The 18,306-nt window shown below is 39.0% G+C and overlaps 1 protein-coding gene across 1 annotated transcript; it reads right to left on the bottom strand.

Annotated features, from left to right (window-relative positions):
* Nucleotides 1-822: 822 nt before the first annotated feature.
* On the bottom strand, nt 823-11,760 carry LOC307006129 (uncharacterized protein; the record flags this gene model as incomplete). The annotated part of the gene is made up of 11 exons (XM_079626775.1): nt 10,864-11,760; nt 8,135-8,291; nt 7,758-7,950; nt 7,475-7,576; nt 6,854-6,955; nt 6,233-6,334; nt 5,612-5,713; nt 3,105-3,371; nt 2,108-2,230; nt 933-1,973; nt 823-861 (listed from the first exon to the last, which is right to left on the bottom strand). The coding sequence occupies exons 1-11, from the start codon at nt 10,970-10,972 to the stop codon at nt 823-825; spliced, it is 2,337 nt and encodes a 778-aa protein (XP_079482901.1). The 5' UTR covers nt 10,973-11,760.
* Nucleotides 11,761-18,306: the final 6,546 nt, after the last annotated feature.

The following is an 18,306-nucleotide window of genomic DNA, read 5'->3' as shown; positions in this document are numbered from 1 at the left end:
TTGGCCCGGTTAAGCTGGGTTAATGCCTGGCCTGCAATATCAAACCTCCAACTCTCTAAATACAACTGTGCGAACTCCTCAGCATCTTTAATGGTTTCTTTATCTTTCTTTTTCAGTCCTTCGGACTTGATAAACATAGCCAACGAATGCAGGCTGTGTCCTACCTTGCGTGCAAGAGAGGGACATTGGTATATGCCAGTTTCCTCACTGAATCCAGATAGGTTCTTTGCAGCTCTGACAACCTGGGAGTACTGTTCAGGTTTGATGAGTTCTTGAATGGTCTTCACATGCGTGATTTTTTTAGCTTCCAATAAAAGCCTGCCAAGTTCTCTCAGTTTTTGGCGTATATACTGGTGTTGACTAACTATCTTCTCATTCTTTTTGAACAACCTGAACCCATAATTGAGGATGCAGTTGTCTCCTTTAATTGCAACTGCAATCTTGTCCTGAATCATTACACTCAAGAACTTCCAATACGCGTCTGTATATTCCGATGGAGAAGGTTCAGCGAAAGCACACAATGCCTGAACTCTATTTTTACCTGGTTTAGTACTTTGGGGTTTGAAACTGCAGACCTTGAAATGCCGCCACATCGCTCTTCTTGAGAACAACCCATAGCAGTGAATGCAATGTGCAAATTTATGTCCATCTGATTTTTTCCCCGGTTGTTTACATGGGATTAGTTTTCCTTTTTGTGTTTCCAAAACATGACTGTTGTGCTCGAAGTTTCCCTTATTTCGTATGTAGTCCAATTGTAGTTTTCTTTCCTTTGAGTTTTTTGGAAAACTGAATGCTTTCGCAACATCCAATTGATCTTGGTGTTTACGCCACAAGTGTCTTGACATTTTCTGGACAAACTTCCTGCAATAAAAGCAGAAATGTTTCTTGTTATAGCTTCTGGATCCATCATCTTTCTTTAAAGTTGGACTGACAAATATATACTGCTCTTCTTCCAGGGGCACTGAAACATTGTTTTCAGAATATGTTGCTATTTCCTTTTCATTCCCATCAACTCTGCTATTTGGAAATCTTTGTGTGGGATCATGACATCTTTCCAAAAGTCTTCTCTGGCTAAAGTCAAATTGGCTATGACTAGAGGATTCACTTCCACTCTCCCTGGGCTTAGACTTGCTCTGTCTGGAGGACTTGCTTCCACTCTCTCGGGAGGATCTACTTCCACTCTCCCTGGGCTTAGACTTGCTCTGTCTGGAGGACTCGCTTCCACTCTCTCGGGAGGATCTACTTCCACTCTCCCTGGGCTTAGACTTGCTCTGTCTGGAGGACTTGCTTCCACTCTCTCGGGAGGATCTACTTCCACTCTCCCTGGGCTTAGACTTGCTCTGTCTGGAGGACACGCTTCCACTCTCTCGGGAGGATCTACTTCCACTCTCCCTGGGCTTAGACTTGCTTTGTCTGGACGACACGCTTCCACTCTCTCGGGAGGATCTACTTCCACTCTCCCTGGGCTTAGACTTGCTCTGTCTGGAGGACTTGCTTCCACTCTCTCGGGAGGATCTACTTCCACTCTCCCTGGGCTTAGACTTGCTCTGACTGGAGGACTCGCTTCCACTCTCTCGGGAGGATCTACTTCCACTCTCCCTGGGCTTAGACTTGCTCTGACTGGAGGACTCGCTTCCACTCTCTCTGGAGGATCTACTTCCACTCTCCCTGGGCTTAGACTTGCTCTGTCTGGAGGACTCGCTTCCACTCTCTCGGGAGGATCTACTTCTTCTCTCTCTGGGCTTGGACTTGCTCTGTCTGGAGGACTCGCTTCCACTCTCTCGGGAGGATCTACTTCTCTCTCTGGGCTTAAACTTGCTCTGACTGGATGATGCACCTTTGTTCTTTTTTTCCTTTTCCAGGGTTAATTCCATACTGCTATCACTTTCTGCGCTTTCATCCATGGGATTTGGAATATACTCCTCTTCGCTACCTAAGTTTGAGTCATCCGATTCCAAGAGATTCATCTGAATCTTTAAAAACAAACACACATCTTTTAATAACTATTTTTGCAACATTAAATATAAAAAACCTGAGTATACTGATTGAACAGGCTCAGGATACTAAATTAAGAAAAATGTGTATGGACCATTTCCCCCCGACTTACGGGACGGCAAGACCTTCTTCTCAGCTTCTTTGAATCCCTTTCAGGCTTAAAAAAAGGAGTCTCCTCTGCACCGTCGCTACTTGAATCATAGAGACTGTGGGTAAAATCTCGTACTCTGTCCATCTGCAAAAAGGGAGACATGGAGATATTTTGCTGTATTTTTAATTGATAGGGAGACCATTCAGAGGTTGTCAGGTGAGCTAGACACCTATGAAAATTATTGACCAATATTACCCCTCCATCCACCTGCTGAGGCCCATGTCCAAACTGCCTTTCAGGTGGAGTAAACGTTGACAAAATTATTAAAAAAAGAGTAACGTTTCAGTTTTCATGCATTTGATTGTTAAATTGAATGACTTCACAGCAAATGATTCATCATAATGATATGGTGTCATTCCTGTAGACATGGAACTACTCAAGAGAGAGGGAGAGATTAGTCAATTTTCCGAAGTGTCTTCCTCACCTCACAATTGTCTCCCTATCAATAAAAAATCAGCAATCAGTCAGAAAAGAAGAGTTGAGCTCTCTAATAAATGATTACTGATTGATTGTTGGTGATCTCTATTTAATTGATAATTAATGCACCAGGCGAGGAGGAGGACGCGACCGGATTTTGGCAACAGAGACCGGCCGCGGCGTCCGGGAGTGATAGCGTCGGCCTACCGGGGTTTGTCCCGGTATGCTGGCTGACCAGTAGCCTACACCACTGGGCACGTTGTATCTTTTTTTTTTTTTTTTTTTTTTTTTTTAAGAACACACCTGAGCGCTGATCTCTGGACATCACTCCTAAAGGTGTTTATGCCAATCCAATAGATTCAATTTCAAATGAGTCCATTTAGATTCAGATTTTAAAAGCAATTGTTCAAAACAATCGATTCAGGTTCAAAGTGAATGATTCCCATTCAAATATAAAATAATTCAAATTCACTTACTAGTGGCACAAAATTGATCACATAAACAAGTTAATTATATTGTTAAAATGTGTTTTGGGGCTTACCAGAATGCTTTTTGTGCGTCTCAATGGTGGAACAAGTTCATCATCCGATTGATTGTTGGAATGGTTGCTTGGAGAAGCCTCATCACAAGTTTCTTTCACAACAGTTTCATCTGAATCGTACAAATGATCTGAAACATCTGGGCCAATATCATTCTGCCCTATAATAACATCCAGGTGTGGGGTGGGAGGTTCGTTTTCCATACCATCCTCATCAGTTTCATCACTATCTGGATAATCAACCAGTGAAAATCCTTGGACAGTAAATACCTAAAAATAAACAAAAATTCAGTAAGTATGGAATTAGAAAGTTTGGCCAAAGAAACTAAACTAAAGAAACAGGCATGGTCTGACTAAAAATCTAAATCCAGAAATGTGAACATCAGCCCTTTTAGACAGTGTACAATTATAAATGTTAAAATCAGTGTACAGCTATACTATAGTATTACAATACTATCATATAGTTGCCTGAGGAAGACCATTTGGATCGAAACGTTTGTTTTTTAGTCAATAAAAAAGGTAACTGTGAGCTTTAACCCAGTATGCAGATTTTCTTCTTTTTTCTCCACAGATGTTACCATAATGCATTAAAAGGTGCCCCACAAGAATGGCACTGGAAAGATGCCAGTGTGTGTTACATTACCTGGCCTTTACAACCCAATAAGGTCACCTGACTACTTTAAAGCCCCATGAGCATTGGTCCATGGTCCAATTGACCATTACAGGGGTTTTCAGTGCATCAAATCAAACTATTTAAAATCAAAATTCAAATCAAAAAGATGCTTTAAAACATCGAACAGGAACTAATAAGGTCATCTAATGGTGAAACAGCACTGAACTTCAACTGAGAGCATGGACTAAAAAGCAGCTCACGTCTATTCCAGGAGTTTGCAGTGGATCAAATCAAAATATTGCTTTAAAACATCGAACGGCTCAGATACAGTATACAATTACGAATGTTAAAATCACAGTTGAGGTCATGTCAGGTGTTGCCATAGTGCATTAAAAACAATTACAGTAAGAACTAGACGGAAGGGCCCCACATGGGTCAGACTACAGACACATGAGTGTGTAAAAGAGAGACTAGAGAAACAAATGTACTTGGAAGATGGAAGGACCCCATAAGAACATGACTGGAAACATGCCGGTGTGTGTGACATTACCTGGCCTTTAACAGCCAATATAAAGCCACATAAGCATTGGTCCACTTTAGTAATAGAACACCACCACATGTCAGCATAGATGAATGCGTTTGAATGTACTTTTACCTGTGTGCAGGTCTGATCTGGGTTTGGTCCATCATTTAGCGTCTGAGGAACAGGGCTGGTCTCATTCTCTACTGCTGCGGCAGGAGTCTGAAGGCCTTTTACCTGAAATAGACAGACAAGAAGAGTCTCAGAACTGTCTGAAGAGACATTCACAGGCTAATAAGGTCATCTAATGGTGAAACAGCACTGAACTTCAACTGAGAGCATGGACTAAAAAGCAGCTCACATCTATTCCAGGAGTTTGCAGTGGATCAAATCAAAATATTGCTTTAAAACATAGAACGGCTCAGATACAGTATACAATTACGAATGTTAAAATCACAGTTGAGGTCATGTCAGGTGTTGCCATAGTGCATTAAAAACAATTACAGTAAGAACTAGACGGAAGGGCCCCACATGGGTCAGACTACAGACACATGAGTGTGTAAAGGAGAGACTAGAGAAACAAATGTACTTGGAAGATGGAAGGACCCCATAAGAACATGACTGGAAACATGCCGGTGTGTGTGACATTACCTGGCCTTTAACAGCCAATATAAAGCCACATAAGCATTGGTCCACTTTAGTAATAGAACACCACCACATGTCAGCATAGATGAATGCGTTTGAATGTACTTTTACCTGTGTGCAGGTCTGATCTGGGTTTGGTCCATCATTTAGCGTCTGAGGAACAGGGCTGGTCTCATTCTCTACTGCTGCGGCAGGAGTCTGAAGGCCTTTCACCTGAAATAGACAGACAAGAAGAGTCTCAGAACTGTCTGAAGAGACATTCACAGGCTAATAAGGTCATCTAATGGTGAAACAGGACTGAACTTCAACTGAGAGCATGGACTAAAAAGCAGCTCACGTCTATTCCAGGAGTTTGCAGTGGATCAAATCAAAATATTGCTTTAAAACATCGAACGGCTCAGATACAGTATACAATTACGAATGTGAAAATCACAGTTGAGGTCATGTCAGGTGTTGCCATAGTGCATTAAAAACAATTACAGTAAGAACTAGACGGAAGGGCCCCACATGGGTCAGACTACAGACACATGAGTGTGTAAAGGATAGACTAGAGAAACAAATGTACTTGGAAGATGGAAGGACCCCATAAGAACATGACTGGAAACATGCCGGTGTGTGTGACATTACCTGGCCTTTAGCAGCCAATATAAAGCCACATAAGCATTGGTCCACTTTAGTAATAGAACACCACCACATGTCAGCATAGATGAATGCGTTTGAATGTACTTTTACCTGTGTGCAGGTCTGATCTGGGTTTGGTCCATCATTTAGCGTCTGAGGAACAGGGCTGGTCTCATTCTCTACTGCTGCGGCAGGAGTCTGAAGGCCTTTCACCTGAAATAGACAGACAAGAAGAGTCTCAGAACTGTCTGAAGAGACATTCACAGGCTAATAAGGTCATCTAATGGTGAAACAGCACTGAACTTCAACTGAGAGCATGGACTAAAAAGCAGCTCACGTCTATTCCAGGAGTTTGCAGTGGATCAAATCAAAATATTGCTTTAAAACATCGAACGGCTCAGATACAGTATACAATTACGAATGTGAAAATCACAGTTGAGGTCATGTCAGGTGTTGCCATAGTGCATTAAAAACAATTACAGTAAGAACTAGACGGAAGGGCCCCACATGGGTCAGACTACAGACACATGAGTGTGTAAAGGAGAGACTAGAGAAACAAATGTATATGGAAGATGGAAGGACCCCATAAGAACATGACTGGAAACATGCCGGTGTGTGTGACATTACCTGGCCTTTAACAGCCAATATAAAGCCACATAAGCATTGGTCCACTTTAGTAATAGAACACCACCACATGTCAGCATAGATGAATGCGTTTGAATGTACTTTTACCTGTGTGCAGGTCTGATCTGGGTTTGGTCCATCATTTAGCGTCTGAGGAACAGGGCTGGTCTCATTCTCTACTGCTGCGGCAGGAGTCTGAAGGCCTTTCACCTGAAATAGACAGACAAGAAGAGTCTCAGAACTGTCTGAAGAGACATTCACAGGCTAATAAGGTCATCTAATGGTGAAACAGGACTGAACTTCAACTGAGAGCATGGACTAAAAAGCAGCTCACGTCTATTCCAGGAGTTTGCAGTGGATCAAATCAAAATATTGCTTTAAAACATCGAACGGCTCAGATACAGTATACAATTACGAATGTGAAAATCACAGTTGAGGTCATGTCAGGTGTTGCCATAGTGCATTAAAAACAATTACAGTAAGAACTAGACGGAAGGGCCCCACATGGGTCAGACTACAGACACATGAGTGTGTAAAGGAGAGACTAGAGAAACAAATGTACTTGGAAGATGGAAGGACCCCATAAGAACATGACTGGAAACATGCCGGTGTGTGTGACATTACCTGGCCTTTAGCAGCCAATATAAAGCCACATAAGCATTGGTCCACTTTAGTAATAGAACACCACCACATGTCAGCATAGATGAATGCGTTTGAATGTACTTTTACCTGTGTGCAGGTCTGATCTGGGTTTGGTCCATCATTTAGCGTCTGAGGAACAGGGCTGGTCTCATTCTCTACTGCTGCGGCAGGAGTCTGAAGGCCTTTCACCTGAAATAGACAGACAAGAAGAGTCTCAGAACTGTCTGAAGAGACATTCACAGGCTAATAAGGTCATCTAATGGTGAAACAGCACTGAACTTCAACTGAGAGCATGGACTAAAAAGCAGCTCACGTCTATTCCAGGAGTTTGCAGTGGATCAAATCAAAATATTGCTTTAAAACATCGAACGGCTCAGATACAGTATACAATTACGAATGTGAAAATCACAGTTGAGGTCATGTCAGGTGTTGCCATAGTGCATTAAAAACAATTACAGTAAGAACTAGACGGAAGGGCCCCACATGGGTCAGACTACAGACACATGAGTGTGTAAAGGAGAGACTAGAGAAACAAATGTACTTGAAAGATGGAAGGACCCCATAAGAACATGACTGGAAACATGCCGGTGTGTGTGACATTACCTGGCCTTTAGCAGCCAATATAAAGCCACATAAGCATTGGTCCACTTTAGTAATAGAACACCACCACATGTCAGCATAGATGAATGCGTTTGAATGTACTTTTACCTGTGTGCAGGTCTGATCTGGGTTTGGTCCATCATTTAGCGTCTGAGGAACAGGGCTGGTCTCATTCTCTACTGCTGCGGCTGGAGCTTGGGTTTTTTTCAACTGGATTGCAGATAAAGAAGAACTCATTTTAACACACATCACAGATCAAAGATTAAATGCATTTCCATAGACAGTCAAGAGTAATATTAGAAACATGGTTAATATTGGAGAAATACAAAATTTGCTTTTGCAACAAAAAATTTAAATAAAGAAATCTCTATACTTCATCTAACCAACTCACCTTACTGCGCCAAGGCCATTTTGAATCACCATAGTTATAATCAATTTCATCTCCTATTTCTATTTTCTTCAGAGAAAAAAGGCACAAATGGGGTTTGTTGTCAACTATGATTTTTTTCATAACGCAATTTGGATTTTTCTGGTTGTCATTGACCAATCTTCCGAGAGATCGATCTTCTTCCGATGCATCCAGGCTGAAAAGTATCAGAAAAATGGTAATAGTTTTACATTCTTTTAAAAGTTTTATTGAAAGAGTTATTTTCAAAAGAATTTAAGAGTATTTGTGCTTCATTCATTCATCAAGTATTAAACCCTTGTTTCAGGGTTAACTCATAATTTCTCTAAATCAATACAAAACATCCATCTTTCAATGTTTACCATAAGTGATGATTCTGCCACTGAAAGTCAAAGAGAAATGTGCTTTCAATCTCGGAGTATTTTCTTGACTTGCATTCCTCCTGTGTGAGGAGTTTACCCCTGTACTCCAACACGAAGTCCCCGGGTTCAATGGGGTGTGCGGCAAACACTCCTCTTCCTACAATAATATATAATAATTAAACATTTCATTCTGGGACTCAAAAAGAGATACTACAGTATTTTCAAAGTGAGGTTGAGGTTCTTGCGTCTAGTCAGTGTATTACCTGCAGACAATGCTCAACACTCTCCCAGTTGTGATACACACTCTACAGGTAAAGTGCTTTTTTGATCAGACTTTATGTGGCCAAAAAATGTTTTTGATGCAGACCCATCCACATTAATGCATTACTGAGGTCCTGTCTATGCTCTGTTCGGTTCCCTTAAAGGAGTCATTACCTGTAATTTTCACTTTTCCACGAGAATCAATGTATGTTATGATTGCCTAACGATTATACACTGGCCGGGAACCTGATATTTAAAAGTGAAGCGTTTGTTTACCCCAGGGTTCGTAAACCAGCCCACGTGCACGCGCACTCAAACACGAGATTTTAATTTCTGGATACACCATATATGGACACCGCAGACCTATGCTGCAGGAAGCCCGCCCTCTCCCCCTCATATTTAGTCGCGAAAGATGCAGAAACGTAGTTACGCACACGTGAGTTGCTCTGTTGTTGACTGCCAGAATCAACATGTAACTTAAATGTGTTTTCTCTCCCAAGAACGGACCAAGCTGTCAGGGACCAGTGGATTAAATTAATTTTTAATGACGCGGTTCCTACAACCCTTCCCACTGGCTTAACGTTAGGTGTCTGTGTCTGTGCTAATCATTTTACGCCGGAATCGTTCACAAATTTGAATGTCTAAAAAACCACAACGTGAAACAAGGCAAAAACACCACATGATAGCAAACGTTGATCTCACTTCCATCGACTCTACATCTTACCTTTCCAGCTCAGGTTCAGAGTCTGGCTCGTGCATTTACGGTTGAATCCCGTAGGTTGCGGCCAGGTCGGGTTCATTCACAACTTGCGCCATGATGTCATTTTGGAATGATATGCTGAAGTTATCTGCGGTGTCAACCCCCCTCCTTCCTGCCACCAATCAACGCGCCCCTCATTTGAATTATTAAAATGACCGTCCACGACAGCCAAAATATCGCATCAGATCTCGCGAGACAATAATGCCTTCAGAAATAAGGGTCAGAGGAGCTCTGTGTTAATTTTTTTAGAAGAGCCTGAAAAGACTATAATAGAGCGTGGGTATCCAAGGTAATACTAGGTTATGACTCCTTTAAACTGAGAGTGCCGTGTACCATTTAGTGCAGGTAACACCAGTGAAGCGTAAGAACATCATGCAACTCAGACTTTTGACATAGACAGACAGACAGATGTACTATATTGATCCAAAACTGGAAAATTACATTGTAGCCGCAGCAAGGCATGAAACTAAATATTAAATAGCAATATAAAAAACAGAAAGTAATCCTGATTTACAAAATAAATATAGGACACAGAAAAGCAATATAATAAACATATATACAACAAATAGAGAGACTGGTTAAATAATGTATTGTGCAAATGAGCTTTAAAGACCCACTCCGATGAAAATCATGTTTTTCGTGTTGTTAACATGTTCTTGTGGCATTTTTCTAAAGCTAGAGGACATATCTTTAGAAAATTAAGCCCAAAATTGCATTTTTGAGTATTTCTGCATTCAAATGGCTGTGAACCAATGGCAGTCACTATAAGGCAGCCTAAAACAGACTGGAGTTGTGATGTAATAACTCTGGGGGGGGGGCCACAAGCTCCTGCCCCACTCCACTCAGGTTCTGAGGAGTAGAGAAGACGATGGCGGATCAACACCTGTGTGCTTTAGTGGGATGCAGTGCTAAGAAGAGAGATATTGGTATTAGCTTTCATAATTTACCGCAGCGCTGGCTCCGCCCACAACGCAGAGGCGAATTGCTAATGAGCTACTGCCGCTCTGCAGAAGCAAAGTCCTGGAAAAGAGCACATGTTTTTTGATTTGGGCTAAAAACTGCATAATCATAATTTAAAGACCACTGAGAACACTTTAAAATAGCTCAAAAGATGATCGGAGTGGGACTTTAAGTTGCAGTGAACGAAAGGTGCATTGAAATTCGGATTCTCAAGTGCAATAACTTTATTAATTACAAATTTGTAATAATTGGGGTTTGACACCCAGAGACTGTGAGGAAAAAACTGTATGCTGAAGCAGAAACAGAGAAGAAGAAAGTGCTACTTCATGGTTCCTGCATCATTTTAAAAATCAAAACGAATGCTTTTCAAAAACCTTAGGAGCTCAGTAAATGAAAAATAAGACCCAACAGGCCAAGGGAAACAACAAGAAAAGAACTGAAATTCATACATGTGAATGATAACATCTACTTTTAATGTTTTATAATGCAGATGTTTTATCCCTATTAACTTCGCCCTTTCCTTTCCATGTCACTTATTTGGGATCAATCAAGATGAAAATTTGCCTTAAACTCTAAACTGCAGCTAGTCTACCACAGCAATAGGCTCTACTTCTCTGGACACTTCAGTAGAATATTCTGACAAAGCACTCTGACAATCTTGCCTGGGCTGTAAAGTATCACACTCACTTCGATCACTGTCTGTCTTTGACAAAGGCAAAAAAAAATAAAAAAATCTTCTGCAACTTACCTTTGTAAGTGTCAATGAATCTCTGCATAAACCCATCCTTGTCAGTGCAAGACAGAATGTATGTCTTTGCATCGTCTATAGGCTTCTTTCTCCTCCTCCTTGCGGACATAATGGCTCTGTGAAAATAATTGTAATTCGTACTTAGTCAAGGCAAATCTCACAAAAAGGTTTTTGAAAAATAGCAAGTCACAAAAAAAATCTATTATGTAAAATAAATAAATAAACAGACATTAATACAAACACATAGACGCTGCAACAGCTGTGTACTGAGCTTTGCTATTGCAGGATGCACATTGTTTAACATCAAACACGGGCTAATGAAATATGCAAATTCTGAAATGTGCACACTGAAAGCTGACCGAGCCTGTTGAAGCCGAGAAGTTAACTTGTTAGATGATAACCATGTTGTGCTGCACAGACACTCAGTAATCAATTTAAACTAGGGCTGTCAAACCTAACTTCTGGTACAGCAGCATGGCGGCGTTGCCACATGACCATTGACTGACATATGCAGCATCACATCCTTCCTCATACATACACGCATGGATGGTTTTGGGGGGGTCCAGGGTAGGCCGGTACCACCCAGACAAAAAGCTAGGTGAAAACTTCCCTTAGAAGTATTCAGTCTAAACAAGCTAAGGTTTCACATCTTGCTACATTTGTCGATCAGTTGATCAGTCACAGTGAGATGTTCTGAAATTTAAGAATGTGTTTTTATTTGTTAAAAATGTGTTATATATATGGGTGTTTCTGCAACTATGGGCACTTTTGACTATCCCAATTTTAAAAAAAATCAACCTCTATGAATTTCAATTTGAATCATCATAGTCTGTAATACATATAAAAATGTACACAAAATTGAATGTAGTCATTAAGAATTTAATCCGGAACATGTTTATTTTTTATGTTTTTCAGGTCATCTTCTTAAAAAGTGTCCTTACAATAACGTTCATTTTATACATTTTTCTTTCTAAACTTCTATAAAAATAAGTCTCATCTAGGGTTCAACAATGGCATGTTTATATATATACTAATATATAATATATACTTCAGTACTAATAATATACTGAATATTTGTAATTGAATATACAGTAAACCTTTAATTTGTCTCTACCGCAACACAAGGTCTTTACCGCAACACCTAAATTTGCTGCGGTAAAGACATTAAATTAGCTTATTTTATGTATCTCAACATTGAGACCACAGGTGTGGGACGTTAACAAAAATGGTGTTTTGAGCTATAAATGCTTCATAATATTATATTAAATCACATTAATCAGTTATTCAATTTTTTGTCAAGGTGTGTATTGGCACTCTGCATATATTTATAAAGCATCATATGACAAATTTTAACATAAATAAAAAATTTCACTGCTGGGACATAAAAGTGCCCGCAGTTGCAGAAATATATATATATATATATATATATATATATATATATATATATATATATATATGGGTCAATGACGTATAAGGATTTTCGACAGGCCAATTTTAAAATACTAAAAATAATAATGTCAAAAATCCTCATACGTCATTGACCCTTACATATATATAAAATGAAGTTGAGATAAGATGCTAAAATGGCAAGCATCACTTCACATTGTCACGGACATGGACAACTGAGAACAGGAAAGATTTTTCACTAAATACTTTGCGCATTTTATTGAAAAATTATGTGACCAAAACATCCACAACTGAATTGCTACAGCTATATTGCTGTAATTGCAATGTAAATTTGGAAAAACTTGAAGGCGGTCTTTTCTATTATTTTCTCTCAACTGTCCTGCTAAGAATGTGTTTTTATTTGTTAAAAAATGTGTTTATATATATATATATATATATATATATATATATGGGTCAATGACGTGACGTCTAAATGTTCTGTACGACTGCATTTTGGCACCGTAGCTTCAGTCCTGCGCGTTAGCTTCTGGCTAACCTCCATCAGCGAGTCCTGCCCTGTCTTGCTCACAATTCACAACCGATTCCACCTTTAACGACACGACTTCACTGCACCCCGTCTCTGCCCCGCAGTCATGTCCGTGGTGACGTTATTAGGTTAAGCCAACTGCTAATAGTAATATTATGACGCTAACGTTAGCTACATGGCAGCTAAACGAGGTAGCAAACATCACGATATAACGCCAAAATATGAACTCACCATAAAAACCTCACAATTCACAACCAACTCCACTTTTAACGACACGACTTCACTGCACCCCGTCTCTGCCCCGCTGTCATGTCCGTGGTGACATGTTATTAGGTTAAGCCAACTGCTAATAGTAATATTATGTCGCTAACGTTAGCTACATGGCAGCCAAAAGAGGTAGCAAAAATCACGATATACTGTAACGCCAAAATAAACTCACAATGAAAACCATGCCTAGCTTACCTGTTGCATGCAGAGGTCGGTATTTGTAAAATACCACTCTTCTTCCGTCTTCTTCTGTCTTCAATCTTCTATCGTTTAAGTCTTCTTCTTCTACTTCTTCTTCTTGTGCAATATCCGCGGTTTTCCTTACATTCGCGGCTGATTGTACAGTGCAGTAATTTCATTGGCCAAAGGTTTCAGATTCCCGCGGTGTGTATTCGATTTCGCGGGAAGTGTATATCCTGACTTCCGGTACAAAAAGGCTCGACGATACACACCTTCACACACTTACCCACTTTTTGCTACCTTACGGGCCACTTTTTAGAGATGAAAAAAAAAGCAATGGTAGGATCAGGGGAGGCTGCTGAGCCTATTTTAATTGAAATCGAAGTGGGGTCCACCATTTTGGGCCCCACTCCGATTTTGGACCTCCTTAGGTGGATGTGCTCCCACCGATGGGAACCCACACCGATGTAAATGTTAGTACACACACACACACACACACACACACACGCACACACACACACACACACACGGATGGCTGAGAGCTTGAGTTTCTTTGGAAAATATTTGTTTACAGTTAACGATTATGATAATCAGAGAGATAGAGACTCGTTGAAGATGTTTTCTATAGCAGGGCTTTAAGGCATCAAGAGTGTGAACACACACACACACACACACACACACACACACACACACACAGAGGTCAGTCAAGAGCTGTCCGTGGTGCTGAATTAATTACTCCACACTATAGATTCCAGATCATCCTATTAAAGGGACAGTTCACACAAAACATCATTTACTGGAAATCAATGACACTAAACGATCAAATCTGATGCTGATTAATAATCATCCACAGCTAATGTTCCATACGACAATCATGTTTGAAAAGGACAGCGACAACAAAAACTTATTTTAAGTCTTCTAAAGCTATACGATATGTGTGATAATATTCACTGTAAATGATTAATCTTTTCCATATAAAAACTTTGGCTTGACCTGACATTAAAACTATAAAAGGCTTTCAATTTATTTGATTTAAGCAAAAACACATTTTATGAGGGGAATTAACTACTTCAATCTAGCAATGCGACATAATCAGCGATGATAAATGATCAAATATAAAACTTTGAACTAAAAGGGAGTTCGCTCTTCTGCAAATTAGTAGTAATGCAGCGACAACCAATGAGAGTTGCAGTAAAGTCAGAATATAAACCTCTATGTATAAAAATACAATTTTAAAATGCATTTGGAAACTCTTTTGGTGTAATTTCCATCACCATATCACACTGACTTTTGGCTTTTTTATAAGACTTTACCATTGCTTATCAACCTCAGAGCTTGAAAGTGTATATGTTATCTTAAAAAACAGGATTTTTAAAGAAAACATGCTTTTTTTATCAGTCTTGATTTAGTTTACTCCACTAGAACATGTTCTCCTGCTTGAATGTTGATTATTTTCCTCATATTCTCCATTGTTGCGGCTCCTCTCTTCCCAGTCTGCCAGTAACGCTCTGTTTACTTCCTGTCTCTATGAAGCCCCTCCTTCTGAAAAGCACACTGTGCTCTGATTGGTCGGCTGGATCAGTGTGTTGTGATTGGTCGAGCGCAGTGTGTTTGGGAAATGTCCCGCCCCTAATTACCATAACCGCCAGTTTAACACACTACTAACTAACTCAACCAGGCCCCGCCCCTTTATTCTGCGCATTAATTATTATAATGAGGAATATTATGATGTGTTCGTTCCCGGAAGAAACTCAAGACTACAATGGAGGCGTTTCAGGAGTTCAGAAACACTGATATAGAGAATAACTTTGCAGAGCTTTTTAAATACTCAAACATCAACATAGGAACAAGAATAGATGCTCTTTAAAGGATTAGTTCACTTTAAAAAAAAACTTTTGCTGATAGTTTACTCCCCCCGATGTCCTCAAGATGTCCATGTCTTTCTTTCTTCAGTGGAAAAGAAATGAAGGTTTTTGATGAACACATTTCTCCATATAATGGACGTCAATGGGCCGCAAACGGGTCAAGGTCCAGATGACAGTGTCAGCGCCGCTTCAACGGGCTTTAAACGACACCAGACGATGAATACGGCTCTTATCTAGCGAAACCATCGTCATTTCAAACATAAATAAACAAGTTTAAGTTTTATAAGCACAAGCGCTCGCCTTGCTCTGTTCTGTGATGCGCGTTCGTGACGTCACGTAATACGCAGTTACGCTGTAAAGGTCACGCTTGACGAGTCAGTGTTTACAGATGTGCGGAAGGAGGACCATACACACATATTCAAATGTCTTTGTGTCAGTTTATCGGTTAAAATGCCCATCTCGTGTGTATCCTGGTGTTGGAATATTAAAAAGCCTAAAAGAACATTTTCGTCAGGACAGAAACTTTGGACTTTTCACAGAAGCGTGACCTTTACAGCGTAACTGCGTATTACGTGACGTCACGAACGCGCATCACAGAACAGAGCAAGGCGAGCGCTTGTGCTTATAAAACTTAAACTTGTTTATTTATGTTTGAAATGCCGATGGTTTCGCTAGATAAGACCCGTATTCATCGTCTGGTGTCGTTTAAAGCCCGTTGAAGCGGCGCTGACACTGTCATCTGGACCTTGACCCGTTTGGGGCCCATTGACGTCCATTATATGGAGAAATGTGTTCATCAAAAACCTTCATTTCTTTTCCACTGAAGAAAGAAAGACATGGACATCTTGGAGGACATCGGGGGGAGTAAACTATCAGCAAAAGTGTTTTTAAAGTGAACTAATCCTTTAAATACAGTGTATTTATATTAAATTAGTTAGGTGATATCCTGAATGTTTCATCAGTTCACAATTATTCAGAAGAAAATATTATATTCTAAAGTATTATTTGGAATAATGTAAACTGCAGAAAGTTGAAGTGTACAAAAAGCACAACTGGACCTTTACCTCAGGCCTCGGCTGCTGTACTGATCACACACATGCTATCAGAGAACACATATAAAGAACATGCAATAAGTTGCACAGGCGTATCCAGAGCTGTCGTTGTGCTTTATTGCATGACACGAGAACACCAGACGCCTTTTCCTCTTGAGCTGCCAATGGCTGAAAAACATCTTTTGAGTTGCAGTCACTTTAAATCAGCTGAGAGAAGCGAGACAAGCGCCTCAGATCCAGTGAAAGCCTCACACTCCAGCGAGGATTAGCCCACACACTGCAACCGCACCACTGCAATAACATCATCTGATGATACATGCTCATGAATGCAGAGCATGCTGCTTTCCTACGAGTTATTTCCAGAGCAACCCATCTGGCCATTGATTCGGTGCAGGCCAGCAAAGCTGCTACTCACTAAAACTGGCGAGCTGTCAAAATATTTGTCTCGTATCAATACAACTGAAAATAGATATGTGAGAGGGCAGTGATGAGGCTTGTGTGTTACACAATCAGATTATATTTCCCATGCATCGCTTGTTAAATTTGCACCACATTTTCTGATCAATGTGATTGAAAACGGCTCTCCTGCTTGTGTCGGGTTTAATATATTTAAGGTGTGCATGATTCAATAGCATTCAATTCAATTCACATTTATTTGTATAACACGTTTCACAATACACATCGTTTCAAAGCAGCTTTACAGTGAATGCATGAGTCCATATTACAGTGTTCTAGTGTTATCAGAGGAAACTAAGTTATGTATTTCAGAAATGTGCATCTCAAAATCGCAGTTAACTAAAAATTTATTAATTTAAACAATTAAGTAATTTAATGCAGATGCAATGAGCTCATTGAAGTAATGCATACTTGTTTGTTAACTGTAAAAAAATTATTGTTGGTTTAACTTAAGTAAGTTACCTGAAAAATTTGAGTTCATTGAAATTAAACAATTGAGTTAATGCATTGAAGGAGATTGGTTTAATCAATAGAAACTCAAAATATTATGTTATCTGAACTACATTAATTATCTAAGTTGATTTGACAAAAGATAAAAAGTTGTGATTACAAATAATGAAATGTATTTTTTACAGTGTATGACATTTAGAAAAATGGCATAATCATGACAAAAATGCCATAAAAAATGATGAAATTAAAGTTCTAGAGACACACACAGCGGGACAAACACTTCTCTCAGCTCTCCCTGAGATTTATGTTTCAGAAATGACAAAATTCTGCTGGTAAGCGAAAATAAATCCAGGCATTTGAACAGAATCGGGTTATACTTGTTATTTGTGACCGAACGGCCGAGATTGGGCTCTGCGTGGATTTGCTCTGCCCTGGAGCTCGAGGAACAGACACTGGGAACTTCACCAATGCAATTTTCACGGTACGGCCGATATACGAGTGCATGCACACATGTCTGTGGGCAACAGCAGAGAAATATCACTTCTGACGTGCAAAACACCTCGAATCTGGACCTGAGTCTCAGTCAGACGTGCCAGCTGCCGTCAGAACGTGAAGAATTGCATAAATTATAATATAATGTAATATTATGTAATATAACATTAGTAATATGTAACAGACAGGGGAAAGTATAAACAGTGCATGCTGTTAAAAAGGCATTAAAGAGAAAAATGTAATACATTGTAATAATGATATAATATAGTATAATATAATATAATTAATATATTTTTATTGCATTTCTTTTACATATTTTTAATTAAATTAAATTAATATAATATAATTAATATATAATTTTTTTATTGCATTTTTTACATATTTTTTTATTAAATTAACATAATAACATATAATATAATATAACCTAATATAATTTATATAATATAATTCATATATTTTATTGCATTTTTTTATTTATTATTCAATTAATTAATATACATTTATTTTACTGATTTTTTTTACATCTTTTTTTATTAAATGAACATAAGAAAATATAATATAATATAACCTAATGTAATTAATACAATATAATTCATATTTTTTTATTGCATTTTTTTTACGTATTTTAAATTAAATTAAATTATATTTATTTATTTTACCGCATTTTTTTACATATTTTTTTTAATAAAATTAATAAAATATAATATAATATAATTATATTATAATATATTAATTTAATAAAAAAAAT

This window comes from Phoxinus phoxinus, assembly GCF_949152265.1.
Source record: "Phoxinus phoxinus genome assembly, chromosome: 10".
NCBI classification, from domain to species: Eukaryota; Metazoa; Chordata; class Actinopteri; order Cypriniformes; family Leuciscidae; genus Phoxinus; species Phoxinus phoxinus.
The sequence above is the reverse complement of the archived record's forward strand: the minus strand, read 5'-3'. Positions and strand labels throughout refer to the sequence as shown.